The sequence below is a fragment of the Ochotona curzoniae genome, unplaced genomic scaffold (genome assembly GCF_017591425.1).
Source record: "Ochotona curzoniae isolate NIBS_2020 unplaced genomic scaffold, NIBS_Ocur_1.0 contig_2294, whole genome shotgun sequence".
Lineage (NCBI taxonomy): Eukaryota > Metazoa > Chordata > Mammalia > Lagomorpha > Ochotonidae > Ochotona > Ochotona curzoniae.
The window spans coordinates 4633264-4659945 of NW_024465405.1; the positions used below are offsets into that span (position 1 = coordinate 4633264).

Below are 26682 nucleotides of genomic sequence, written 5' to 3' on the forward strand. Positions count from 1 at the left end.
GCCTTGTGACTTGCACAGATGTCATGAGTTGGCTTGTCTAGAGAGTAATTTCATGCCAGCATCCCTGCCACACTCCTGAGCTCTCGGCCTGCAACGGTCCCTGCACCCCAAAGTCTGTGCGGAAACCACATCAAGCTAATTCCTCTTGTATTTCCCAAGCCTTGGATAGAAACGGAGACCACCTTTATATTTACGCGAAGAACTCATGATGGGTGAAATGCTACCATGTGGAGGTTGCTCCATTCATGTGGCAATAAAGAAGTTCTTCACTGGGAGCTGACGGGATGGCTCAGTTGGCTGAGCTAGCTAACCATCCACTTGCATGCACTGGCATGCACATGGGCACCGGTTCATGTCCTGGTTGTTCCACTTCCCATCCAGCTCCCTGCTTATGGCCTGGAAACGTGAAGAATGGCCCAGAGCCTTAGGTCCGGGCACCCATGTGAGAGACCCACAAGTTCCTAATTCCTGGCTTTGGATCAACTCAGCTCTGACTGCTGCAGCCATTTCGGCAACGAACTAGCAGATAGATATTCTCTGTGTCTCTCCTCTCTATAGATCTGCCTTTTCGATAAAAATAAATCCTTTTTTAAGAAAAGGTTCTTCATTAAGACTTTAGAATGACCCATTTTAAATTTCATGCAATGCTGTCCCTCAAACACGCTTACTGCTGAATTATTGCTAATCATTTTTCCTACCTGAAGAAGCATAGAAAACATACTGAGGAGGCAGGTAAAGCAGAATGCAGAATTTGTTGTGCCAGGTCCTCACCCAGGCCCTTTTCCTACGAAGCCAGCAAGCAGGAGCCGGCTGTGATCATGGGTCACTCCACAAGAGACGATGGGAGTCGGTTGTCACCAGCAGCAGCCAGAGCCCTCCAAGACTCAGCACCTGTCCAGCAGTTTGCACTGAGCCCATCACCCAGTTAGGATCAGGAGGGACAGTCTTGTCTTTTACTGCCGGTCTTGCTAAAGTGTCGCTAGGTGCAGCCAGGACGAGGAAGTGAGCTGGGTGTTTTTAAACACCGTGTAGGTCACCATGTCCCACATGTACCCAACAGCACCCTACCTGCCTGGCCTCACTCCTGAAACCCATACCATCTGGAAAGCAACCGAGCTCTCGGCTAGATCTGTGTGTCCTCGCTGCCCCGCATGTGTCTCCAGCGTCTGTTACAGGAATATCAGCTGTAGGACTCGGAGGGTGTGATGTTCTTTGGGGTAACCCACTGGCCCGTTTTGCCCCAAGCCCTCCATGTCCAAGTCTGCTGTAATCTTGCCACTAAATATACATACACTAAGCACAGCCCAAGCAGGCATTCATGTCAAGTTCTCCACATTCCTTACCTTCAGAGGTGTGGCTCTCAGGGGACCCTCACTGCTCCAGCTCTTTGGGGGAGAAGCTCTCTGTGGCATGGCCGTGACACACTGACCCAGAGGAGGTCAATGCCATCGGCCTGACACTCTGACCCACAGGAGGTCAATGCCATCGGCCTGACTCTCTGACCCAGGGCTGTACAAGGCCCTCGCTTGCATGTTCAGGCTGATTCAATCACCTCCCTGAGGCCTGTTGGGTTCATCTTAAAACCAATCTTTTTCCACCACACATGCTTGTTTAAACTTTCTCAACTCACACTCGCCCGTGAGTCTTCAGTCTCGTCACACACTAAAGCAATCAAACATAAAGCTCAGGACTCAGCACATCTCAGCAGGACGGCTCTGCGTACTTACAGCTTCTCTGCAGGCCAGCTTCTCCGCAGGCCAGCTTCTCTGCAGGCCAGCTTCTCTGCAGGCCAGCTTCTCGGTGCCCACCTCAGTGACAACAGCCAGCAGGGCACATCGCACCACCCCACACCACACCCCCTGCCACACACACATACGAGAGGAGCATACGTACCTTGTGTGACAATGGTTGGTGGTTGTAAGACAATGTGCCTTTGGGCCACACCAACAATGTAGGGCAGTAACTGCTCCTGGAGGTCCCCAAAGTTACGGAATTCCGGGACCATAAACACCAAGTTGTCCTCGGTAGCTATCTGCTGAAGCTCGGCCCGGGAGGCGGCCTGGGCGCCGAGGCCGAACGAAAACACGCTGGCCTGCTTCAGCGCCACCGCCCCGTCGCGAATCTCGTCACTAGACGGGCCAGCGCTTATGAGGACCAGCACCTGGGGCACCCCCTCCTCCACGCGGCTGCCCCCAGCCCGGGTGAAGTGATTTTCCACCACGAACTCCAGGGCCAGGCCGAGGTTGGCCAGCTCCCCGCCAGCAAACCCCAGGGCCTTCACCGCGTCCAGAACCTGGGCCTTGGCGGAGTAGCTGTCCAAGCGGAACATGGTTCTGGGCTCCTGGCTATACTGGACCACCCCCACTCGGATCTGCTGAGCTCCGATCGAGAGTCTGTCAAGCACATTGACAAGGAAGTCGCGAATGACTGCGAAATGAGCACTTCCGGTGTTGTCTGATCCATCAATAAGGAAAAGAACGTCAGCAGAGTCTGGTGCTTGAAAGAAAGAAATGCAAAAACACGTGAAAGCGTTAGGACCGGTGACCACACGCACTCCTCGGAGTGCCGCGTGTTTCTTAGGAAACCCGTAAGAAACACGAGATACAGACACATGAAACACTCGGCGATGGGGGCAGGTGATCTCGTGGGTTCTGCATTCTGAAGGCTACGAGGCAACTTCTCAGACACCACGGCGTGAACGAGGGGTGTCTAGCGCAAGGTTATGTCTGCTCTTTTTTCCACAGGGAAAAATCTCAAGAGCTTGTTGTCCGACTTTCTACTAAATATGCATGGAGTCGTGGCTTCTCATCCACACGGGAGGAGACAGATGACCAGAGTAACAAAACAGTATAAAGGTGACCTCTAAATTTTGGGCATTTCTCCTACTTCCTCGAGGGGTTAGAAGTACTTCCGGTGCAAATCTCAGGTTTTTTCGACTTCTCATCTTATGTGTATCTTTGTAAATCAACAAACTACATTCAAAATTTCAATTTTAAAGATACTTCGGTGAATTTGCGGTTTGTCTTTTTTCACAGGAAGTGTGAAACCCCAGTGTAGGTCTGAGCTCGGCTGGGTGCTTTGTTCATTTGCGCCTTTGCCTCCGTATCCGTCAGGGAATGCAGAACAACATGAAGCAGAGTGATACGAAACCAGTCATGACCTAATTATCCAGTTCATTTTTATGACAGCCTGCACTGATGACCCAGCAGGACCACGAGCATCTTACCAGCCCCTAGTTTGGATAACCTCGGGGTGACGTAAGGGACACAGAGCGGCTGCCCACACTGGTGACAATGAACTTGCCTGTTTCTGAGAATGGGGGCTACACAGAAGCACTGAGCGAGGAATGCTTATACAAACCAAGGGCTCTACAAAGCAGGGCTGTGACTCTGCACAGGTTTCAATAAGGGAAGTTTTGCTCACAACAGCCAGAGTTCTTGTGTAAGCATGGACCTTACATGTGAGGCCGTCCATTTTGATCTTTGAATGTCAATGAATAATTGACATTAACGTTCATGTTTCCTTGTTCTGGTGGAATTGTTTTTATTCTCACTGTGCAAAATAGCACAAATCGTATCTTACTTAAAAGAAAAGAAATCGGAAAGTTTAGCTCTGACGAAGTGGTGAGCTCGTACAGGGACTGCAAGAGCTGGGACAGCAGTGCGCCGGCAGGGAGATGCTGCTGGGCGATCCCTGCTCCGACATCTTGCGAGAAGGATACAACTTTGCAGCAGCAATTACAATGTGTGTGCACAGGTGCACACACACAAACAATAAGATTGGCTTTTCCTTGGGACTCCCAAGTTCCAGCCACTCCCCTGCCGATGTGTAAGATCCCTAGATGAATTCTAGGTTGGCCACAAAAGAATTTACCACACATGCCAAGGCATTTGAGGAAGTTTGAGCTAGGATATGCTTGGTACAGTCCTTCTATAAATAAAACGGTCTGGTTCTGTCTTCTTCACCGATTTCCCCACTTTGGGCAGCAACTTCTAGCAGTGGCACCAAGGAGAAATCCTTAGCCCTCCTCTCCTAAACAGCTGAACATCCATCTCCAGCAGTGGGTCATAAAAATGTTGGATAATTTGTCATCACCGAACATTGTCCTCTGACACACACAACATAAGAAGACACACACAAGCATGCTTTGTTATCCAGAGGAGCCGTGGCTCGGGAGACACAGGAGCCGTGGTTCTCGTGCTCAGCGAGGCAGATCAGGGACCGACATAGCCGTGCGACCCCTGCGGGCTAGCTGCAAGCTTCAGCTTTCACGGCCGCCTGGCTCTCTGCTCTAGTTCTGCAGCGCTCTCTGCTTTCATCTGGGAAAGTTGCGTGAGGCCCAGGGGAAGGGCTGGTCTCCTGGACACACACGTGTGGGTGAAGGCTTACCTAGACCTCGCAATGCCTCTTCACATGGGGAAAAACAGATTCCGTTCATACTCCCTACGCACAACACAAATTTCCATCTTTATGGGCTTTTTTTATTCCTATCTTAAAAACAAATCTCCTTTGAGCTTTCATTTTGGAATTGTAGCTCAGTGCTATCCGTTTCTAGAAGAATACAAAGCTTCCGTGGGAGATTGGGCACTTGGGAAGAGCTTGTTTAAAGCAGCTGTAATCACTAACATAGTGCAAGTGAAACGCTCTTGTTTTATAATCAACAATAGTCCCTGGTAGGCAGGAAGAGAGGAAGACCCTGGGAAGAGGCAGTCTCACTAATTCCTGCCTGCACGCCTTTCCCCAACGCTCTAAGCAGAGGGTTTTGCTTCTGGCAAACATGCAGTGAAACACGGGGCCAGAAGGCTTGCAGCATGGCGCGGATCAGGAAAGGTGACCCGGGTGGCTCCTCCACCCTCGGGCTGCCGGCGGCTGGGACACGAGACGACAGAAATGCTGCCTGGGCATAAAAACAAAGGTTTCATCCTACGTGTGGACACAGGCTGGGGAGATGAACAGGGTCGCTTAGCAGTTGCTGTGGTCATCACAGGGCTTGGCCGCTGATTCAACAGCGAGCCAGAAAGGCAAACCCCACTACTGCTTCCTGTGCATTTGCCCAGACTTCACTGAAAAACTGTGTCCTGAGCTACTGGCCTCTGCCGCTGTCCTCTCGTGTGTCAGGTGTGGCCCCTACATTCAGGCAGTGTAGTGAACCAGGAAGACTGCAGCTCTCCTGCCACGTCCTAATGCTTGCCACCTACCCCTCCTGTAATCGGGAAGGATGGGTGCCTGTCCACGGTGCCAGAGGTCTGGAAACAGGGCAGGCTTCCCAGAGCTAAAGACGAACGAGCTGGCCTGTCTTACTCCCTTCCTGAGGGGACACAGACCCCCTGAGCAGGGCAGCAGCGCTCCTGCCCCCACTAGGGTCAAAGCCTTCCTCTGCCGTGCAGCCTACACGGCCCCAGTCGCCTGTTCACCCTCTGCTCATCCAAGAATTCTGGCTCAAGAAGTTCTGGAATCTTTGATTGCCTTGACAGCATGCTAAGTTGTGCCCTCAGCACACGCCCCATGGTCATCACCAGAGACTGCTGTCTGCATGTGTGGGCTCTCAGCTGCCCAGCCTCCCCATCCGCACTGGCCCCTGTCTGTGACACCTGCAGCTGCCAGGCACAAAATAAGCATCACCTGAAACTCTTCCCACTGCACACTCTACCTTGTCTCCACCCTCAGCAGTTTGCCAGTCTCTTCAACTCCAGTTCCTTCCAAGTCTCCAAGCCTGCCCGTGGAGCCACACACCTGCCGGCCCCGTGGAACACACACCTGCCAGTCCTGTGGAGCCACACACCTGCCTGCCCATGGAGCCACTCACCTGCCAGACGGCCCCACTGGAGCTCCCTGCTTCTCCCACCCAGCCATCTCTGAATCTCAGAAAGGTAACCCCTCGCTTGGCCCAGGACGTGTGGAGTCCCTCTGGAGCCGTCTCTCCCTTCCTCTGTCCGTTTTGCCCAGAGCTCGCTGCCACCTACTGTTACGTGTGACCTCGGACTCTGACACTGGGCAATCCCTCCACCCACAAGGATGACTTGTCCTGGACATCTGTGTTACAGTAGAGACATCTGGGATGCCAGGCTCCTAGGCCTGAAGGGAGAGCTCAGTACGCTTAATGGCCAAGGGGCTCAACACAAGCCACTGCACAGTGGCCTGCTGGTGCCCTGCTCAGGCGCAGTGCCTCGAGCTGGCCCTGTTGGGGACATGAGAATTGCAAGTGTCCCTGTGGACACAGCCATGGTTAACAGCATGGAGGCCACGTGGGAAGCCAGACCCAGGGCCAAGCATGCGGCCTCCACTCCAGCTCCCTTGCTGCCTTCATGTCAGGCGCCATCCAGAACTCAGTGTCTTCCAGGTAGAATCAGGCTGGATCACATCCAGCCCTCGGGTCTTACACTGGGGACACCCAGGTGAACACCCTCTTGCTGCCGTCAGCACCCACACCTCCTGACACAGGGCCCCACCCCTCTCAGAGCAGATGGGAAGGGGATTTCTGAGCTGTCTGCCTGGCCAGGAGAGGCGGTCTTTCCCAGGGGCGGTGGGCTGCTACCAGAGTGTAGTCTTTTTGGAGGAAACCAGCGATCGTTTCAGAGCAAGGACGCCCTGTTGGATGCAGGCGAGCAATCTTTGGGATCTGGGCCCTACAGGGGACATGCAAACCTTTGTTTTTACCCCATGGGTACCCATCTTCTGCCTAGCCCCCTCTGCCTCTGAGCCGCGCGAAGCCTCAAAGCTAGCACTTCGCAAACAGCAGCAGGGCAGGGCACAGCATGGCAAGTAGCCGGTACCTGTGACGTCTTTAAGAGCTGCCGTGTCCCCAGCCCTCTGTGGCCACACAGACGTGCGCACACAGGACACCAGCTGCCCTACCACGTCATGAAGTGAGGTCAGATTCTCTAGGTTGAACACATGCGTATTGAGCGGTGCGCTGGCTAGTTCCCTCAGCGCTCCTTCCTCTGCGTCCTCGACTCCAATTGCATACACATTAACGTCAGCAGACTTAAATTCCGCTGAGGGCAGAGCGAGGCTGCCCTCCGAGCGTCCGTCGGTCACAACTACGATAACCTGAGGGACTCCGGCGGCGGCCCGGCTCCCAGCAGCCGCGGTCAGGTGCTTGCTCATTATGTCCGCTAATCCTTGTCCAGTCCCGTTGCTGCCCCCAGGATAGGACATGTTGGAGATGTGGGAGAGCACCTCTTGCTTAGTATGGTACGTATTGAACAGGAACTCGGTATGTGGGCTTCCGGTGAGCTGGACCAGGGCAAAATGGAAATCATTGCCTCCCTCGGCTAAGGATTCTATCACATCATATAGGAACTGTCGAACAAGTTGGAACTGTTTCGTGGCTGTGCTCCGAGAGGTATCCACTAGAAAGATTATGTCAGCAGCAGAGCCGTTTCTGACATCTTTAAGAGAAGACATGGGTTTAGCTTCATTCTGCTGTTGGACCAACCGCTTCCTCTCAGCGCGACACCTTCCCAGGCCGAGCCAGCATGCGCTCGGCTGTCACAGAGTCATTCACACGCCAGCTGCAGCACTGCCTTACCTGGAGCCTGGTCCACACTCCGCGGCCACCAGGCAGGCCAGGAGCACACTCGGGGCTCCCTTTGAACTCAAAGTTCTTTGAGCCCCAAACACACATGAGCAGCCAGAGGGACCCGGGATCACAGATGAACTGGCCATCTCCTTAAGAACTCACTCTGGGTTGAGACATAAAGCTGGGTCTGGACAGTAAGGAAACGTGAGAGCCGCTAAGGGTGGCCCTTACCTAGCACCCAGTGCCCAGGGTCATTTGCATGGAAAATAAGACACGCATGTCCTTTAGCAAAGAAGCCCTGTGTGTACACAGAGAGGAGGAAGTCTGCATTTTCCTTAGACGTGGAACATGAAGGAAGGGTCTCCGACTAGTTCTACACATTTCAGAAGCAGAGATGTCTGAACCGACACTCGGCAGCCTTCAGCCCCTAGACAGGAGAACCATGGCCCCTCAAGGGACAAGAAGGACACCTCCGACACCTGTGGTCCAGCTGGGCCTTGCGCAGCACCAAGCTGCTGCTCTGAGACCCCAGCCCACATCCCTCCTCCACTGAGTGGGGCCTGGCCTGGCCGGAGAATCCCACCCAGGCATTGGGCCATGGAGAGCTGGACCCGAGCCAGACCCTCGCTGCTTGCCCCGTGCGGAGCATGGCTCGATGTTATCATCCTGTCCAGGTCAACCCTTGATAGGGTTTATCACATTCTGCTTTCTAGACGGCTTTGGTAACGGCTTCTCTAGAGGGCCAGTGACCTGGGTGAAGATGGAGGAGCAGGCAGTCTCTTTGCCAGGGAACACGATGTTCGCTCTCCGTCACTTTCCATGAGCTCAGAGACAGGGCAAAGCCCTTCAAGAAATGCAGCCCTCAAGACTCAAACGCTGCTACACCCAGCACCCAGTGCAGCGACAGAGCAGCACCACTCACACTCCAGGTAGCAAGCCCAGACGTTAAGGAAAGTGACTCTCCCGTGGCATTAGAGTGTCGGTAAAGGGCTGCCACCAACGCCCACCCAAGAGCCCAGCTAGGCTCCACAGCAAGTGCAAGGCTGCCGAAGGACTCTTGTCCACCAATCCAGGGCCATGCCTGGGCCTTACCTGCTTGTTGCTGCTGCTGGGCCTGAGTCACCAAGAGGCCTGAGAGAAAGAGGCACAAAGTGGCCAACAAGGGCAAGTGCCGATGCTTCCTCATTGTGAACTTGTGTGAGCACCAAGTGTGTACCTGAAAGGGAAGGCGGGACAGGGGTCAGATCTTGGCTCTCGTGCTGCAACTCCCTCAAAATCTCACGCATTCTGTGTCCTTTCAACGTTTCCAGGCAACTTCAGCTCCTACTCATTATTGGGGCCAACGGCAAATGAGCAGCTGATAAATGGACAGGTTGATGACAGAGAGGTAGATGGGGGATAGACAGATCAATGATGGAAGGACAGCTGACAGATGGACAAAAATAGATACACACACACTTGTCCATTGTCACACAGAGAGAGAGAAGACTGGGGGAGAAAGATACAAATGCTAACAGGCAAGAGGATGGAAGAGAAAATTCCAGAAACCCCTAATGAACGTGGACACACAAATCCTAAGCACAATGCTGCACCCAAAGGAGGACACACCCCGGTCACGTGGGTCCTACGTCGCACACATGGTGCCGTAAGTGAGAACCAGCTGGAGCAACACACCACATGAATGCAGGAAACGAGCTATGCAACAAAACTCAGCACAGAATAAACTCAACACACCAGGAATGGAGGGAAACTGCCTCCACGGAGAGGAGAGCACCTACGAAGACGCCACAGCCAACATCACACACAGTGGCAAGAAAGATCCAGAAAAGGGAAACAGGCCACCTTAGTCAGGCAAGAAACGGAAATAAAATGCATCGAAACTGGAAAGGAAGAACTGGAATTCCCTCTTCTTGCCAATGACACAATATCATATGCAGAAAAAGCTACACATCTGGGCTAGCTGTGTGGCACAGTGGGCAGAGCCACCACCTGCAATGAAGACCCCAAACAGTGCTGACTCGAGTCCCGGTGCTCACTTCTGCTCCAACTTACTGCTAACATGCCTGGCAAAGCAGCAGGCGGCCAAGTGCTTGGATCCTTGTGCCTGCATGGGAGCCCCGCTCCAGCCTTTGTGGCCACTGGGGGAATGAACCAGAAGTTGGAAGTGTCTCTCTCTTAGTCTGCCTTTCAAATAAATAAATATTTTAAAGGAAAATGCTGAAAACAGCGTGACTTCTATGTAAAACAGTATAGATTCCTCAAAATTTGTAGTTACAGCATGATCCAGCAATCGTCTTTGGGGCTCTGTGTCCAAAAGAATTGGAAATAAGACCTCACTGAGATGCTGTGCAGCCATGTTCCTTCTGGCGTTACTCAGCGTCTCCGAGAAGTAGAAATACCTAAAACACCCCTGAACAGAAAAAACGTGCTGTGCACAAACAATAAAATATTAGCTAGGCTTAAGAAAAGAAAATGCTAATATCGCTAGAACACAGGTGAAGCTTTTTAAAATATATGTTTATTTTAGTTACTTGCAAGGCAGAGTTAATGAGAGAGAGGTGTCTCCCACATGCAGGTTTATTGCACAAATGGCCACAGGACGGCTGGGCCAACCTGGACACAGGAACCAGGAGCTGCTTGTGGGTCTCCCACATGTGTACAGGGGCCCAACAACTGGAGCTTCTTCTTTCCAGGCACGTTGGCTGCCCCGAGACAAGCCAGCACCTCCATGGGATGCTGCGGTGCAGGTCGTGGCCTTATCTGCTAGGCCGCCATTCCGGTGTGACGCCAGCCGGTCACCAGAGCACAGACAGGACCTGATGCCACTCACACGTCTGGGAGTCCCTCTCCCAGAACCAGTCAGAGGGGAAGAGTGTTGGATGCCTAAGACATTCCCGCACAATCAGAAGATTCCTGGGATTGATCCCGCAACAAGGTGCCCACAGCTGGCACACTTCAGAGAGGGTGGGGGCAGGACAAACCGCACGCTAAGAGCCTGCTGTGGCTGTGTACCGCTAAAGCACGGCCAGCGAGGTCACAGGAGTGACAGTGGCATCTCTTCTGAGGCATGATGAGATGGAAGGGCTCAGCGTGGGGCAGGCGAGGCGCTGCAGCAGGCCAGGCCACGGCCGAGACAGCAGCCCCATAGCGGAGCCCCAGGTGGAATCCTGGCCTCCAGGTTTCCCATCCAGCTCCCTGCCTGGGACAGCTGCAAACGGTGTCTCAGCTGCCTGAGCCTCTGTGACCCACGGGGGACCATATAGAGTTCCTGGCGCCCAATTTCAGCCTGGCCCAGCCTCCGCTGTGGAGTAAATTATCGGATGGAAGATCTCTACCTATGTATCAGTCACTGCCTTTCAAAGAAATAAATCCTTTCAAAAAAACTAAAAGGTAAAAAATTAAGTTTGTGCCTAGTGCTCAATTAACACTGTTAATGACAGGATGAAACAGGTTGATAGACACACACACACAGGGGAGATAACACATACAGATAACGCACAGGGAGATGAGCTTACCCCTAAGTAAAGTTTTGAAAAAAAGGAAAGCAGCACGTATGACCGCAAGGGTTAGGGTTTGCAGACGAGCCTTGAGCGAGCCTGTCGGGTGCACCCTGAGCTGGTGTGAGCTGCTTCCTCTCGAGGGGTCCCCTCTGAGCCGTGCAGTGGGCCTCACCAGCGACCTCAGCCGCTGCGCCTCCAGCTTGCCTTCTGTCCCCCTTCAGCCCCATAGACCCTATAGTTCTACAAAGTGCCATCTGCTGTGCCAGGCAGGATTCTGTCCTCCACGCACACCCCGGAAGCCAGTAACAGGGTCGGTCTGACGCTCTCCACCTTGCCATGTAGAGAAAAAGCCTGCCTGGCAGGTTAGTGACGCAGCCTTGCCACACACAAGGCAGGGGACGCGAGTCCACACCGGCCACACAGGTGGCAGGGAGGGCCCCACAGATGTGGTACCAAGAGAAGCTGGAGCTCAGGGTGGCCCTCAGAACCCAGGCTGGGCACAGAAACAAGCGCTGCAGCCCCTGCATCACGGCCCAGCATCACGGAGACACGCAAGTGTGGGCCCTAGGCTCGGCCTGCCAGACGGGGTGGGATGGTGAGAGAGGACACCGCAATACCCACCAGGCTTTGGATTTCCAAGGGAAATCAGAAAATGCATCACCGGCAACAGAGCGAAGCAGGCCTGTGGCCCAGATTCAGGGAACCGGGAGACACGACTCAGCAGCTAAAGCAGAAGCACCTGCTGAACCTCATCCTGGGAATGTTTCAGTAAACAGCAGGCAATGTTGTCCAAAAGACGTCCAGGGTATATTTCTTCCTGCACAAAAGTGGCAGCGATGGGTGATGACGGGGCAGCCCTGGAAAGGCAGCGCAGCCTTGGCTTGAAGCGGCCAGCGGCTGTTGGGCTGACACAACCCGCAGAGGTGCGTCGGCTTGACAGTGTCCCCCGGTTCTGGCCACCCCGGGGCCCAGGCCCTGCCCTCGCACAGCGTGGAAACTTGTGCTCAGCTGGCTGTCGGTCCCTGCCGCTGAGGCTGACTCCAGGCCCTGCAGCCCAGCCCCGCCCCTCCACTCTCGAGGAATGCCTGGAGCTCGGGCTCCACCCTGGAAATCCTCCAGACCTTCCCATGAGCTCCTGCTTCCTGCTCATGTCCTGGTGTGTCCCTTTAAGAGGACCAAAGCAGGTGCAATGTCCGTGAACAGAGTGTGTCCTCAAATAGTGATGTCATCCACTGTGAAACGATACAACACACTGCATGTGCGTTCTCTAACACTCAACGTGAGATTTTCAATCAAGAGTCTTTCCAGAAATGCATCCAGCTCTTGCCACAACAACCTATGCTGCTGGGATTGATCCAATCTGTTGTAATGTGATATTCACAGAGTTGAAGGGTCAATGATTCACTCACAACTGTGTGCAAAATTGTGTCCAAGGAAGTGGGGTTTCTGGAGACATGCCCACATTCAGCTGGGATTCGTAAGGCGGCTCTACCATCACTCATTCCTGCTTCAATCAAAGATTTGCAAATCTTCTGGAAGATCCAGGTTAATTATTCCCCGTATCTAACCCATGCGTGCGAGGTGCAGTTTTAAGTCATGTTTCTGAGAGTCAGAGCACAACAGGCCTGCAGGGCCTTGAGGCCGAGCTTTGAGACAAATCAGGCAGTTCAAATGGGAAAAACCAGGACACGCTGGGAGAGCTTGGTGATGGAGCCTGGGCTGTGAGGAGCTGCAGACCGCCCCAAGGCGGAGAGGCACCTGGCAGCTTGGGCTCACGCTGGGCTCACCATCCCCACCTCTCCCATACCGGCTCTCTCAGACCCAAGTCTGTCACAGAGAAAGCCATGAATGGAGTCACGTGGAGCAATTTCAAAATATTTTCCCATCTCTTAGCAGCACTCAGCAAAACGCTAAAGAGCGAGAGGAGGAAGTCCACACAGCCTCACCCGGCTGTCCCGCTACCCGCCACGTCAAGGAAGGACACCTCTCCCCCATAAAGTGCTTCACACTGGGACAAAAAGCAAGGCGCTGCTCAGTGCTCAGAAACTGTTTATCCCAGATTCCCTGCAGAAACGGAGGTGAGAGCGGGAGGCGAGAGGGGGAGGCGAGAGCGGGAGGCGGGACGGGGGAGGGGTGCAGTGCTGACGCCTGCCGGGTAACGGGCTGTCCAGGCCCCTGGTGAGTCATCCACCCACAGGGCCAGTGGAGCTGAATTCCTGGGTGGGAGGCCACTCTGGGCCCCATGCGTTCCTTCCTGCCCCATGCGCTCCAGAGCCAACCATGTGGCCCGGGGCGTCACACAGCTGTGGAGTATTGTCAAAGGTTTTTGCTGGCAATTAAATCCGTTCTATTGTTTCTCATGTCCTGGAGTCCCAGTTTTTAAAATTGAATTTCCTGGCTGCAAATCCTGGAGGGTTTTTTCATTCTAGAAGAGCAGCAGCTGTCCTCGCCCTCCCCTAGACGACCACGCTGCGGACACATTTCAGTGGAGGAAGAGCAAGCTACCCCCCACACCCCCAGGCCCCCTCCCACCCCAGCCCCCGAGGCAGATGGCAGAGAGCTCCAGGACGAATTTTTGTGTCTCGCCCAGCAGTCCAGGAGTGACTTTGGTCCATCTTGCACCTGAGAACCTACCAACAACTGTCTCACAGCACAACAAGGCGGGCCCAGAGTGCTAACTCAAGCCTAGAGGGAACCAGCGAGATTTGAAAATGTCCCGCCTCCCCCCGTGCCTCTGGGATCGAACCCCAGACAGCGTGCACAGAGTCTGATTGTTGGCCACTGGTGCACACACGGGCAGCAATGCCAGACTCCGTGCCAGCAGAGGCAGGAGGACGCAGAGGCCGCCCCTGGAGCTCCGCTAGCTCCTCTGTGCGCAGCGCGCCCCTATGGGGAGGGCTCCAGCCTCCTGGCCGTCCACCTGAGATCAGTGGAAAGGTCGCCCTGACATGGCTCTTGAACTTGCATTCAACTGACAGCAGTCTTCATTAAGCTTGCTCAAAAGTGTCTTCATTTGCCATGTCTGGAAAGCTTTTTCTTTTTTTTTTTAAGAAAAATGCACACAAGGAAATAATTTTCAGACAATCTCTGAAACGCTCCCAGAGCTCCCATGCTGAAGACATTGACTTGGTTTTTGCCAAGCACGGCTTTTGCAGACCAGACCGGGGTTGCCACCGGGCACTGGGGCCGTCCACGGCACCGTCCGCCCTCCCTCCTCTGTGGGGCTGGGGGCTCCGGCTCCGGCTCCGTCTCGCCCCGTTCCCCTTGCTGCTGGCATCTGGGGAGAAGCAGCCATCATTCCTAACAGCAAGGAAAGCGCTGGGAAGGTGTGGGAGAGCTGCTTCTCCCGGAACCCTGAAAGGAAGCAGCCACCAAGGAGGCACGTGGCCCCAGGCTCCCCGGCTTCCTCCCACGCACACGCCACTGCGCTCTAACACAAACACCCCCAGCAGAGCCTCTGGGCACAGACTGCGTGTCCTGCAGTGCTGACCGCCTGCCTGTCACCGCCACGTCCTTGCGAAACAGTGACTGACTGACCTGAGATCTGCCTCTCCTCCCGGCAACGCCCTGATCAAGCAAGGCCTGCTCGCCGCTCCTGAGCTTCCCCGGAGCCCTGAGGAACCAGGGGAGAGGACGCCAGGCCCGAGCCGGCTCTGGGAGGAAGACTGTGGGAGTGCTCTGAGCACTCACCATGCGCCCCAGGAGCCGACTGCTAGACCGAGGCAAGGTTAACAAACTCCAGCTCAGGGCTGGTGCTGGCGCACCGCGAATTAAGCTTTCACGTGCAATGCCAACATCCCATATGGGCACCGATTCAATTCCCAGCTATTAACTTGTGATCCAACTCCCTGCTAATGTGCCGGGAGAGCAGCAAAGGATGACCCAAGTTCATGGGACCCTTCACCCACGGGGGAGACCTGGCTGAAGCTCCTGGCTCCTGGCTGTGGTCCGGCCCAGCCCTGGTTGTTGAGGTCATTTAAGGAGTGAACTAGTAGATTTCTCTCTCCCCCTCTCTGTCTCTGTAACTATGTCTTTCAAACAAAAATAAATCTTTTTAAAAAGGAAGAAATTTCAAGTGAATTGCCCCCAATATACTGAAAGTTATTTAAAAACAGAAACCTCGCACCCTTGCTAAAAACTGTGAGGAAGTCCCCTACTTTCTGCCGAGCTGGGTGCCGTGCCGCAGACGCAGAACCCTGCACAGGCTGCAGGACGTGAGACCCTGGCTCTGCTCGCAGCAGGCACCAGGCACGGCCGCGTCCCTGTGACTGTCCAGGGGGACTGCAGGGGAGGGCGCTGCCAAGGAAATTGCACACACTCGGGCTCTCCTGCAACCCGTGACATGCGGCGCTCGGGCGCGGAGCACCGCCTTGCCTCCCTTGCCTCCCTCGCCTCCCTCGCCTCCCTTCGCATCTCTGCCTTCATGGTGCCAGGGAGCCAAGCAGCTGCAACGCCTCCACTTCGTGTGGGTGCCAGCGCTGTTCTGCTGGCTCCCTGGTCTGATTCACAATCAAAGAAGTGGAAGCATCGGACCGACCGAGGATCAGAACACCCATACAGGTCTGAGTGCGGCCTGGGCAGCGTCTGCCTCCTGTCCCGTTTAGGGACTCACCCTCCCAGCCTCCTAGCTGCATGTAAAATAAGGGATGACCGATCGCCCAACACGCCAACAGGCAGTGGTCCCAACATCTCCTTTCCGCACGCAGCCCTCGGCTATGCTGCGTGTTCCAGAGCCCACTTTAGGAAGAGGGGGCCCCCATGCAGGAATCTACGGGGTCAGCTGAGTTGGCTGCAGCTCCGCACGCTGGCCAGGGCTGCTGAATCAACTAATGAAGATTCCAGAAGTGAGAAACCAGTTTCCTGGAATGGCTTCCCCCGGGATCTGAGTCATCTCCAGCTGCTGATCAAGTCTGAATGCTCAAATCCAACTGAGCCAAGATTCCCCAGGCTCGGGTCTGAGAAGGCTGAGCGCAGGGCGTCCTGTCCTGCGGCAAGGGGCTGAGAGGAGCACGCCCTGCTGTGCTGCCCCGGCCCCTCCCGCCGGTCTCAAGCTTCTCCGTGCCACCCCAGGGCTGTAAGCTCAGAAGGGCAGCAGGACCAGCTCTACCAAATGTCTTTCCAGATTTTTCACAAGAGCAACTCCATCTACTAACTCAAAAGGTACAATCCCAAAAATGACCGGGCAACAACAAGAGGGGCCCCATGACACTGTCCGATACCCCGGGCCCCAGACACCTGCCCATGGGACGTGGGGACACGCACAGAACACTCGGCAAACGCTGGTTGGCTTCTCTGGCTGGCACGTGGCCCGCGACCTGGACCACAGGTTCAGGAGCAGCAGCCCCGCCCTCCTCCCCAGCACGCAGCGTGAGGGGACGTGGCCACCAGGACAGGAGTTATCAAGCATCACAAACACTCGAGCGTAAGTCCCATCTGAAGACGCTTCAAACAAGTTCTGACACTAAAAGATAAGTCTGCATCAAAAAAAAAAAAGAAAGAAAAAGAAAATTGGAAATCCGTAGCTATCTCATAATGCACACTCGGGTACGTCCCGGTCCTCGCCAGCCTGGAGGGCAGGCTGCATCCCTCCTGGTCCCTCCATGCCCGCCCTGGCCCACAGCACGGCTCAGTCAGCTCAGGCAGGCACGGGGGCACAGGTGCCACCTCACCTTCCAGCAGCTTCCTCGGGCTCACGGAAAGCCAAGACTCAGTCCTTATTCACACCTGCTTCAAATGGAACATTCTTAATCGCGGCTTTGGTGCGTTTATAAGGTTTATTACTGGACAGAGATGGGGGTCTTTTCCCTGCTGCCTCACTCCCCCGGAGGCCCCAACACTCAGGCCTGGCCAGGCCACAGCCAGGAGCTTCTCCCAGGGCCCCCTGGTGGGTGCAGGGCCTGAGCTCTGAGCCCTCTCTGCCTCTGCACTCGCAGCTGCATCCGTAGGAACCCGGTTAGAAGTGGGGCAGCCTGGCCTTAACAGGGCAGCAGCTTCATCCACTGCACCACAACACCAACCCCTGTGTGAATTCTGCTTTTAATATGTTCAGGCGAAGTCCTTTAGCGTAAAAAGGCAGCTAGCCGCCAGTTTGGGGCTCCTGCAGGCATTTCATTCAGAATGTCAGCACGGGTACGCCCCACATGGGGCTGCAAACGTGTGGTTCCCAAGCACCTGGCAGAGCTCTCACACCTCCGTGCGCACACAGGCTGCTTCGTCGTGGCAGCGGGTGAGGAATGCCCAGGAGGAAAGCAGAACTCCAAGTCCACTTCCAACGGAGGGGGACAACGCCCAGGCCTGCCCGGCCACCGGGGCTGCCCCACCCTGGGCGAGCTCAGGGCTCAGGGCGCACGCCGCCCTCTGCAGGAAGGAAACCGAACTACACTCGCAGAAAACCCGCCCAGAATAATGTGCTTACACGGCATTCCTTCTGCCGGAAACACATCCCAGCAGCCGGCTAGCGAAAATCCACCTTTTCAGAATTGGAAGCAGCGGGTCCTTAAAGAGGCCCCCCTCCCTGCAAAGCCGGGCGTGGCAGAGACGCCCCAAGAGTGAGACGTGAGGGGGAAGGCGGGTTCCGGCGTCCCAGGTCTGCAGACCCCGCCAGGTGGACACGGGAGTGCGGCCAGCGCGCCTGCTCCCCCCAGGGCTCTTTTTGAAAAAGCTCAACCCCAGTGGCCTCCCTTTTTGTAACTTAAGCCCCGGGTTTGGAGATGGCAGGGCGCCCCTGAAATTGCTTTCCCAGGTGGGGCACCCGATGAAGACTCACTCCCCCAGGTCAGTGTGGAAACGCCCCCGAGACCCAGCGGCTCGGCCGGGAGACCACCGTCACTCCCTCTGAAAGGACACCAACAGCAGCACGAACAAAAGCTGCTTTCCAAGGCACGCGTGCAGCACAGGCAGCCTCGGAGTGAAATTTCACATCAGACAGGCAGGGGGAACAGACCAGGGAGAGAGGGGTTCCCTCTGACACCCCAAGTTCTGACATGTGACACCATGGAGGACACTCAGGAGGCGGCGCCCCGGGCACTGTGGCAAGCACTCGAAGCATGGTGCTGTCCGGCGGGGACAGCGGGGACAAGGTTCTCCAGACCCTGGCTGGGGACACAGCTTGCACACCCCAAACTCAGGGTCCCTCAGTGCAGGGCGGGGCGGGGCGTCCCAGCAGCTTCCAGCCCTGCTCAGCCCCCAGGACAGGGATGGGGCCACACCCTGCAAGGTTCTCACTTCACCAGCCCAGCATGGTGTCCCCTCTGGGCTCTTCTCGCCCACCCACAGCCCGACTTACCGCAGTGGCTGCCCTGCACAAGGGAAGGCCAAAGTCCACCAGAAAGGCCCCCAGCCCTGGCCAGCACCGTCCCCTACTCCTGTGTCTTCCCCACAGCCGATGAAACAACGCTCGGGTCCCCGTGAGGGGGCCAAAACGGGGGCACACTCCCAGCATTCCCGCCCCTGGAGGCCCCGTCCCTCCCATTCATCTCCAGGAGCTGGCGGGTTCTCCCGGAGCCCACACCCATGTTCCCACCCGTAGCTGACTGGCACACGACATTGCTGCGTCTAGAGGATATGGCATGGCCACTCATGAGTGAGCAGGGCACAGTGCCAGCTTGACCAGCCCCCACTGTGGCAGGACACACTGTGGTGCTCTTTCCTGGGGAGCTCTAAAGAGCTGCACAAACCAGGCAGGCATTTCCACAATCTCTTCTCAGGGAAAAATAATTCTCTCCCAGACACACAGACCAAATACTGCCCGCCGAGCTGCGGGTTAGCGGGCACTGTTCCCTGCAGATCACTGGCAATGTCACACCTCAGAGCCTCCCAGTTCTCATAGCAAAAACCAAGAAACTGCACAGGGACTTGCAAGCAAGACTCTCTTCCTGCACCCTCAGCAAGCAAAGAATTTGTAGGTTCCAACAGCCGCCCGACAGCTCTGGGAAGGAGCAGCGCGTGGTCGGGGTTTGGTTTCCAAGCCATCTCTGCCCAGCACTGTGCAGTCAAGGGGTCCCCTGGAAGTCAGGGGACCAGGCTGAGGCTACTCGCCCCTACAGTCCTCAGGCTGATTGGCAGGGAATGGTGTCCCCATGTCCCCCACACATAGAACACTTCACTCTTGGAGTCTCTGCAAAATACTGATTTTTCACCAAACACTCCCCAAGTCTCCCTGGAGTGCCTCCAGAGACCCCACCCCTGTCGCTTCTCTGCCATGAGGCTGACACAGGATGGCCACAGGCGGACGACACTTTCCATCCTGGACGATGGCTCGGACCCGAGCCCCACCCTGCGTCAGCCTGGGGCCTCCCGGCTGGGCTGAGGCCACACATCTGGGCCACTGCGGGCAGCTTTGGGCCTCAGGAGTTCTGCCTTCTCCCTGGGCATGCGGCCCGAGCCCCAGTGCCTTCTCCCCCTCTGACTCCACAGGGACTTTGTATTCCTAAAAAGGCGCAGTCCTGATGACCCTGGCTGAGTAGCTCTGAACCTGGCTCTGAAACCAGGCCCCTAGCATCACCCCAGTGTCACAGCGGGAAGAACATCTGCTGGACATAGCCAGGTCGGGGTCCCCATCAGACAGGGCAAGGGTACCCATTTTCAAGGCCAACTCCAAACCACAGGGTATGAAAACATCAGCAGATAAAGCAGAGCCAAAACACACAGGACGCACGCAGGTGGCCAGGGCGCAAGGCAGGACCCGGCCAGCCACCCTGAGAGTTAAGGACACCCAGCCACCAAAGGGCGAGAAGGAGAAACCCGCAGCCTCCACAGGCCCTGAGCCGGCCCAGAAAGCCCCAGAGCAGAGCCGCTGTGCACAGCAGCGCCAGGCCACCCAGCAGCGGCCAGCACGGAGCACTTCCTCATTGCCCGCACCCAGGGGTGAGCCCCAGAGGACCTGCACTTACCCTGGGCAGACCCCAAGACGCTGTGTGCCTGGGCTTCGGGAGTCCTTCAGGCTGGACCAGGGCACATCCTGTCCCTGCACACACGGCTGGCTGTGCCGGCTCACGGGCCTCGTGGCCTCCGGCACCCTCGTCGTCGGGGACTCAGGAGGCGACAGAGCAGGCTGACTCCTCCCGCGGCCCTTGCAGGAGACGACGGCCCTGGAGCAGACTGAGCTGACGCTGGAGTGGGTCCAGGGATACAGTCAGGGCCCTCCAGCTCCTCCTCCTCCTCTCTTCCCGCCCTCCCTCCCCCTCCTCACTGTAAATGAAAACCAGACTGCTGGCAAGGCCACCCCTGGCCTCCCTCGCAGCCTGATGTCACTCCGTGGACACTGGCTTCGCCGGCAAACCCCAGCCCCTCAGACAAACCCTCTACTTCCACGCGTCACCTTTTGGGCTGGGCCCTTGGTGGCAAAAAAAAAAAAAAAATTAATAAATAAGTAAATGTGGAATTCCTCTTGGGTCTCCATGGTTTTGCTCAGTGTTTTCCAACACCATCTCAAGGAAAACAGGAAATGCAGTGCCCCCCTCCACCCTCCTCACCACACCCACACGTCTCCCAAGAATCTCCCCCTTGCAAATATAGAAAAGCAGCCATGAACAGTGCCCGGGCTGCCCACTAGCCAAGCTCTGAGTGCCAGGGAAAACGCAAATAATCATCATAATAAAAAGGCTGCCGTGTTTTTAAGTTCTGAACAGAATGACTCTGATTGTACTGCTCACAGCTCCAGCCCGGCTCTCTGCCAGGCGAGGCGGCCGAACCCGCTCCCTCACTCAGGGTTTGACAAAAACCCTGGAGGGAGAGCGTATGCCACCACAGATCTGTCACACAGGCCACCGCTCCGACGGCCAGCGCCACCACCCTCGGCTCTTTGAGGCAAGGATCCTGTTGGATGAGATTACAGCCCTGCCTTACGGAGTGCAAGACCCAGAGAGGGGCCTGCTGCCATCTCTGGCCCCATTGGGCTGCAGGCTGAACTCCCACGGGACCCCGGTCTCAGCCATCTCCAGACACACCACTGCTCTCCGCACATGTGGCACAGGTGATAAGGAACAGCAGAGTGGCTGCAGGAGGGCTGGACTCTGAGGTCCCTGCACAGCCAGCTGGGGGGCGTGCGGGAACCACAGGCCCCTCTCTGCAGACCACCTGTCCCAGTTCAGGAGAGATGGCAAACCCCAGAGGGCACCCACTGCCTCAGCCCCAGGCAGTTCTGCACCAGAGAGCTCCCCTGCAGCATGTCTGGTGGAGTCGCGCCCACCACTGGCCACTGTGGGACAACAAAGGGGAAGACCATGTCTGCTTCTCCCCACGCCCCTCCTCTCCATGGGCCGGGCACCCGGCCGGGCTCTGCGGACCGCCAGGCAGTTCACGGCCATGCGTCGGTCGGTCAGTGACTTCAAGTCCAGCATAGGGCCTCGGGGTCCATCGCCTGCAGCCAGTGAAGGGACTCTGCAGGACAGCCTGCTCACAGAGAACCACAGACCAGTCCCCTGCTCCACTCCATCTCCAGTACAAACACAAGGCCTTTGCTTTCCTCCAGGCAGCAAGGGCAGTCCACTGGGCAGTTTCACAAACCTCACTCGGGAAGGAGCCACACACCATGCACCAGCAATGGATGATCTACAATCTCTACCAGAAAGTTCTAGAAGCTCTGGGTTAAGCTCCCTTGTGCTAACCAGGAAATCTTGTACCCTGCAGTGTTCTCCCAGACCCTCCACACTGGGAACTGACACTCAAGCATCTAGGCCCTGTCTGCCACCTAGGCCCAGAGCGTCCACTCAGCCTCAGTGGGCAGAGTCCCCGGTGCCCCCACCCTCTGGGAGAGCTGGTCACCAATGGCTCCCACCCACACCCTCGCCACGCAGCTGCCTGCTCCAAGGACACCAGGGTTCATAAGGCAACCCCCAGGAGGTCCCCCCAACAAATCTTCTCTCCCTCCTTGCAGGAGGAATGCCAGCCTGACACTGACCCAGAGGATAGGACAAGGGTGGGGAGGGACAGCTCTGGGCAGTCACCCCAGGATGGCAGTCCGGCCAAGAATGAGCCTCACGTTCCGTGTGACACATTCCCGGCAGACAGAGGGCACTGTCTCCTGCTGGCTCTGCACCCAGAATGGCTGCTGCAGCCCTGGGTGACAGCTCCTCAGAGGGGCCCTCAGCAGTGGGGTTGGAGAGAGACCCCTCCACCCCATCCTGCCCCGGGGAGAGGCCACTGCCTGTGACTCAGAAACCAGCCCACCCCCAAGGCCGAGTCGGTCAGCAGCTCTGCCCTGGGCTGCCAGCCCCCTGCCCCGCAGAGGCTGCAGACATGCCCGTGGTTCCCCAAGTCCCTTTGCTTTGCCAGAGCAGACTGAGCCTTCGTGAAGTCGCCAGCGGCCACACAGTGAGGACTCTCAGGCGCCTGCAGGGGCTCCCTGGCCAGTGCCCAAAGAGGCAGGCCCTACGTGAGGCTCTGGACGCCCCCACAGCTGCAGGAGCTGGTGAGACTCAGGGTCCGAGAAGAGTGCAGAACCGCCCAGGCGCTGGGGTTCAGCCATCCCAGCTCCCGAGTCCCTGAGTAGAAGGCCCCGGATGCCAGCCCTGAACTCCTGACCCTCAGGGACATGAGACCACTGCTGTCAGAGGGTCAGGCACCTTGCTTCTCAGCATAGGATCCCCTACCCCCTCAGGCCAGCTGCTAGGGCACCACACCAGCCCACCTCTCCAGCCCCTGTGGGAGCAAGTGGCACCCCGGAGGCCACCCCTGCCCCACCCCTCACCTATCCGCCCTGGGCTTGGCTGGTGTTAACAGGGGTCGATGGGATGTGGGTAGCAGGCTCAGAATTCCAGTCCTGTTGTTGGCCTGTGGGAGCCAAAGGGACATGGGGAAGGCTGCAGGGGCAGCCGCCAGGCTCCCATGCCAGCGTCCAGGCAGCCGAGTGCCCTGACCTTCCTCCTCTGATCCCTGCGGGGGAGGTGGCGGGGGGAACCCACCCACATCACACACACCCACACCCCAGCTGTCACTGTGGCCCACAGGCTTTATAAGACAAGAGACGGACCACAGGACTCGCATGTGCCCACACCTCCTGACGGCTGCCTTTGGCTGCCCTGCACAGCCTCCGGACTCTGCCAGTCAAAGGGCCACTCCCAGAGGAGGCTCCTCCACCCTAGACCCCCAGAGCCAGATGCCCAGATGAACGCCCTTCCTCAGGGACTTCACCACGAAACAGGCTCAGCCCACTGGGCAGCAGTGGGGTGCAGCCCGGCTCCCTCCTGACGCCCCGTTCTGGGCAGGCGAGGCCCCGCGTGAGCACTGAATTGTCCCAGGGATTCTCCTGCAGGTCCAGCCCTGCGGCTCCTCCCAACCCTGCTCCCACAGGTGGGCGAGTCCCCTGCTGTGAAGACACGCGTGTCACACACGCACTGAAGGCTCCATTCTAACAGTGGGTGCCTGGGACCCTCACGGCTGACACAAAGGGGCCAGAGGGAGGCCCCACGCCTGGCGCCACACAACACATCGCTCGGCTGACACCCGCGCCAGGCTCACCAAGGCTTTCCGTAGCTGCTGCCTCTCACCCGTGAAGTATTCCTCCTCAGACATCAGGTCCGACTTGGCTCCTCTCATCATTTCTTCAGAGTGCGCACAAAACCAGTTCCCGAAATGCCCAGCCCAACAATCCTCCCGACCTTAACACCCTGCGGGAGAACCCTCGGCAGTGGAATTTGATTTCTTCTCGCATGTCACTTCATCTCATTTCCACAGAGGAAGCCCCTGTTGGTGGAGGGCCATGCAGATAATACAACTAGCCAGTCCTCTCCCAGCCAAGCAGAAAACTCACAAACTGGTGGCCACGAGCCTCGAGAGGCAGTGTTGGCAGGGCCAGTGCTTGATGCCACCGTTAGGACGTGGTTGTGGACACGTGTCCGATGCTGCCATTGGGACGTGGCTGTGGACACCCTCCTCTCCTGTCCCCAAGTCTCTGTCCACTCCCAGGCTTCCTGCCTAGACACACCCTGGGAGGCGATAGTCAGCGGCAGCTATATCCACTCACCAACATGGGGCACCTGCATGGAGGTCCCAGCATGGCCCAGCCTCTGTCCCTTGCCAGCTGAAATCCCACACGCCATCATTTCAAGAAAGGCCTGCAGGCTCTGCCCAGGCTCAGGCCCTGCCCAGCCACAGGCCCGGGGTCTCACCAGGCCCTTGTGCCTGCTTTGCCCTGAGGTCACCGCAGCCCCAGGACAGGTCAGCAAAGCTGCCCAGTTTCCTCATCCCCAGCTTGAGTGGCAGCTGACTCGACAATCCTAACTATCCCGGGGTCTGGGCCGGATGGACCCCATCTGTCTCTGCAGACTCCAATTCTGCTCCCTCTAGACCCAGCCCTGGACACCTCAGGCCCGGGAGCTGCTGCCCCACACCTGCCCACAAGCCTTCACATATATGAGCTTCGGTCCACACACACACACCACTTCCATGGATGGTCACTTCCTACAGGAGGTCCTGGCACTGCCCCCTGGCGGGAGTGTAGGCCCAACACAGAGTCCACTCCCTGAGCTTGCTGTTTGTGCCTGGAGCCAGCTGGTCCTGGTCCTCCCTGAAGGGGCCCAGGAGCCGTCATGGTGGCACCCATTCGAAGGAAGCTGGACAGAGAGAATGAAGCAGAGGACCAGTGAGAAGGCTCTGTGGCCCGTCTGATGCCAGCCAGGTACGGGGCTGCCTGATGCCCACGCTGGCCTCCCCTTCATCCTGCCAGCCAGAAGTGCCATGCTTTCTGCACAGTCCCAGCAACAGGCCTGGGATGGCGCACCCAGGAAAACTCTTCAGGGATGGGACCAACGCCGTGGCTCAACAAACTAATTCTGTACCCTGTGGTGCTGGCATCCCATGTGGGCGGCGGTTTCTGTCACACATTCTTGCTGAGCCAGGAACTCGGTGCTCATCTCGAGTCAGTAACTTTGGGGGAGCTAGGGTATGCGGGAGGCAGGCCACCCCTCCACAGCGGGGGGAATTGGCGTAGGAGAACTGAGTTAAGCAGAAGTGCGTCAGCATGGAAATCGCTCTAGGAAAACTGGTTAAAAATACGGCACTCTTCCTAGAATTTTCTGAGTGATCCACCATGCCCAGTTGGTTAAGCTACAGGACGCCAAGCGCAGAGGTGAGAGGAGCCCAGCTTGTGCAGTTGATTGGGATTCAGAAGTCAGCAGGGAGAAGCACGCTCGGTCACTGCAGGGCCCACCTGGCCTCTCTTGGCATCTGAGACACAAATTTCTACTGGTAATGGAGAGGTGGGTCAGCTGTGTCTTAGGCAGCCTTAGCCTCAGCCTGGATCTGTCCTCTCTGGGGCAGAGTGCTGTGGTCCCTCAGCCCTTGATGCTCTCGACCAGTGTCCACTGCATCCAGGACGCGGAGGGACCCCCAAGACGCGGAGGGACCCCCAAGACGCAGCAGGCCGGAACTCTTTTATGGACTTGGGGTGTGCCTGGAGGAAGGTCCCAGGACACGTGTGGCATGGCCAGGAGAGGGCGCCCTCACACCCCACTGGGGGAGCCAAGAACTTTCCAGAAACTACTATCTGTGGCTGAGGGCAGCAGCAACCAGGTGCACAGACAGTTCAGGACCTGGTGGGTCCCAGTTAGCTTCCACACTGAGCTGGGCTGGCAGCACCAGGACTGCCCCCTTTAACCAATGGTTACTTCAAAAACAATGCAAGTGCAGAGGCTATAAGCCCAGGGTACTCTGGCACCTCAAGGGCATGGAGGAAGGGGCAGGCGCAGAGCACGCCGCCTGTCCCAGCACCGGCCTGACCTCGATGGACCCCATGGGAGCTGCAGGTGGCACATACCACCCTGAGAGTGGCTGAGGCTGCCCCGACCAAGGGCCACAAACAGGGCAGCCACACACACTAGGATCAGGGCAAAGAGAGGAAGGCAGAGGCATTGGGGACAGGCCCCTCCTTGCAGGCCCGGCTTCTGGGGCTCAAGGGTCCCCTGTGTCGCAGCAGCTGTGCCCCCATCTGGCAGGCAACTCCACAGTTCCCCCACACACACCCCAAGTCCATGCGCTTGCATGTCGTGCCATCTCCTGGTCTTGTCGTGACACCTGCCCCTGGCATGACTGGGCTGCCACTCAGATAACCACCTCTGCGGCACCCCTCTTTCCAAACTCAGTCACATTCATGAGCCTGAGGGTTCAGGCTTCCATCTGAGTTCCACCTGCAATGCCACTGCCTCGACGGAAGTGGACGGAAAGAAAGAAGAGGCCAACACATCCACAGACGGGGCGCCCCACCCGAGTGGAGTAAGCATCGTGACAAATGGCTTTGCAGTGCCCGTGTTTAAGGATGGGCAGCCAAGCCCTCTGAGAGAATTCCCGAGGGGCCACAGAAAAGGCAGCAAGAGGGAAGAAAGAAGGACAGGGCAAGGAGATGAGCCCCTCTTTCCACAGGACGCTGACCGTTCCCGGGATCAGAGGAAAGAGGCCGCCTTCCCTTGCATGTCACTTCTTTCAGTACGGCACAGAGCAAGGAGCTTCCGCTACTAAAAAGGCTGTAGTCAAACCAAAATCAATACAAGTTGTTGCAATACTGAAGGACGTATGGCAAAGGCTCAAAAGCAGTGAATGGGGGTGGGCGTTACGGCACGGTGCCAGGCCACTGCTTGGGACACCTCCCACAGCAGAGTACAAATGTCATCTTGCCGCCTCTGCCATGAGCCTGGGAGGGGGCAGGTGTCACCGGCCTGGGAGGGG

General features: G+C 56.9%; 1 protein-coding gene across 1 annotated transcript in view; it reads right to left on the bottom strand.

Annotated features, from left to right (window-relative positions):
- The window catches only part of COL6A3 (collagen type VI alpha 3 chain), a 60220-nt gene extending 51512 nt beyond the window's left edge, over positions 1–8708 (bottom strand). The window contains exons 1-3 of the mRNA XM_040972431.1: positions 8615–8708; positions 6774–7391; positions 1894–2496 (exon numbers count right to left, since the gene is read on the bottom strand). Of these exons, the coding sequence (XP_040828365.1) occupies positions 1894–2496; positions 6774–7391; positions 8615–8708 (1315 nt within the window). The remainder of the gene's footprint in view (positions 1–1893; positions 2497–6773; positions 7392–8614) is intronic.
- Positions 8709–26682: the final 17974 nt, after the last annotated feature.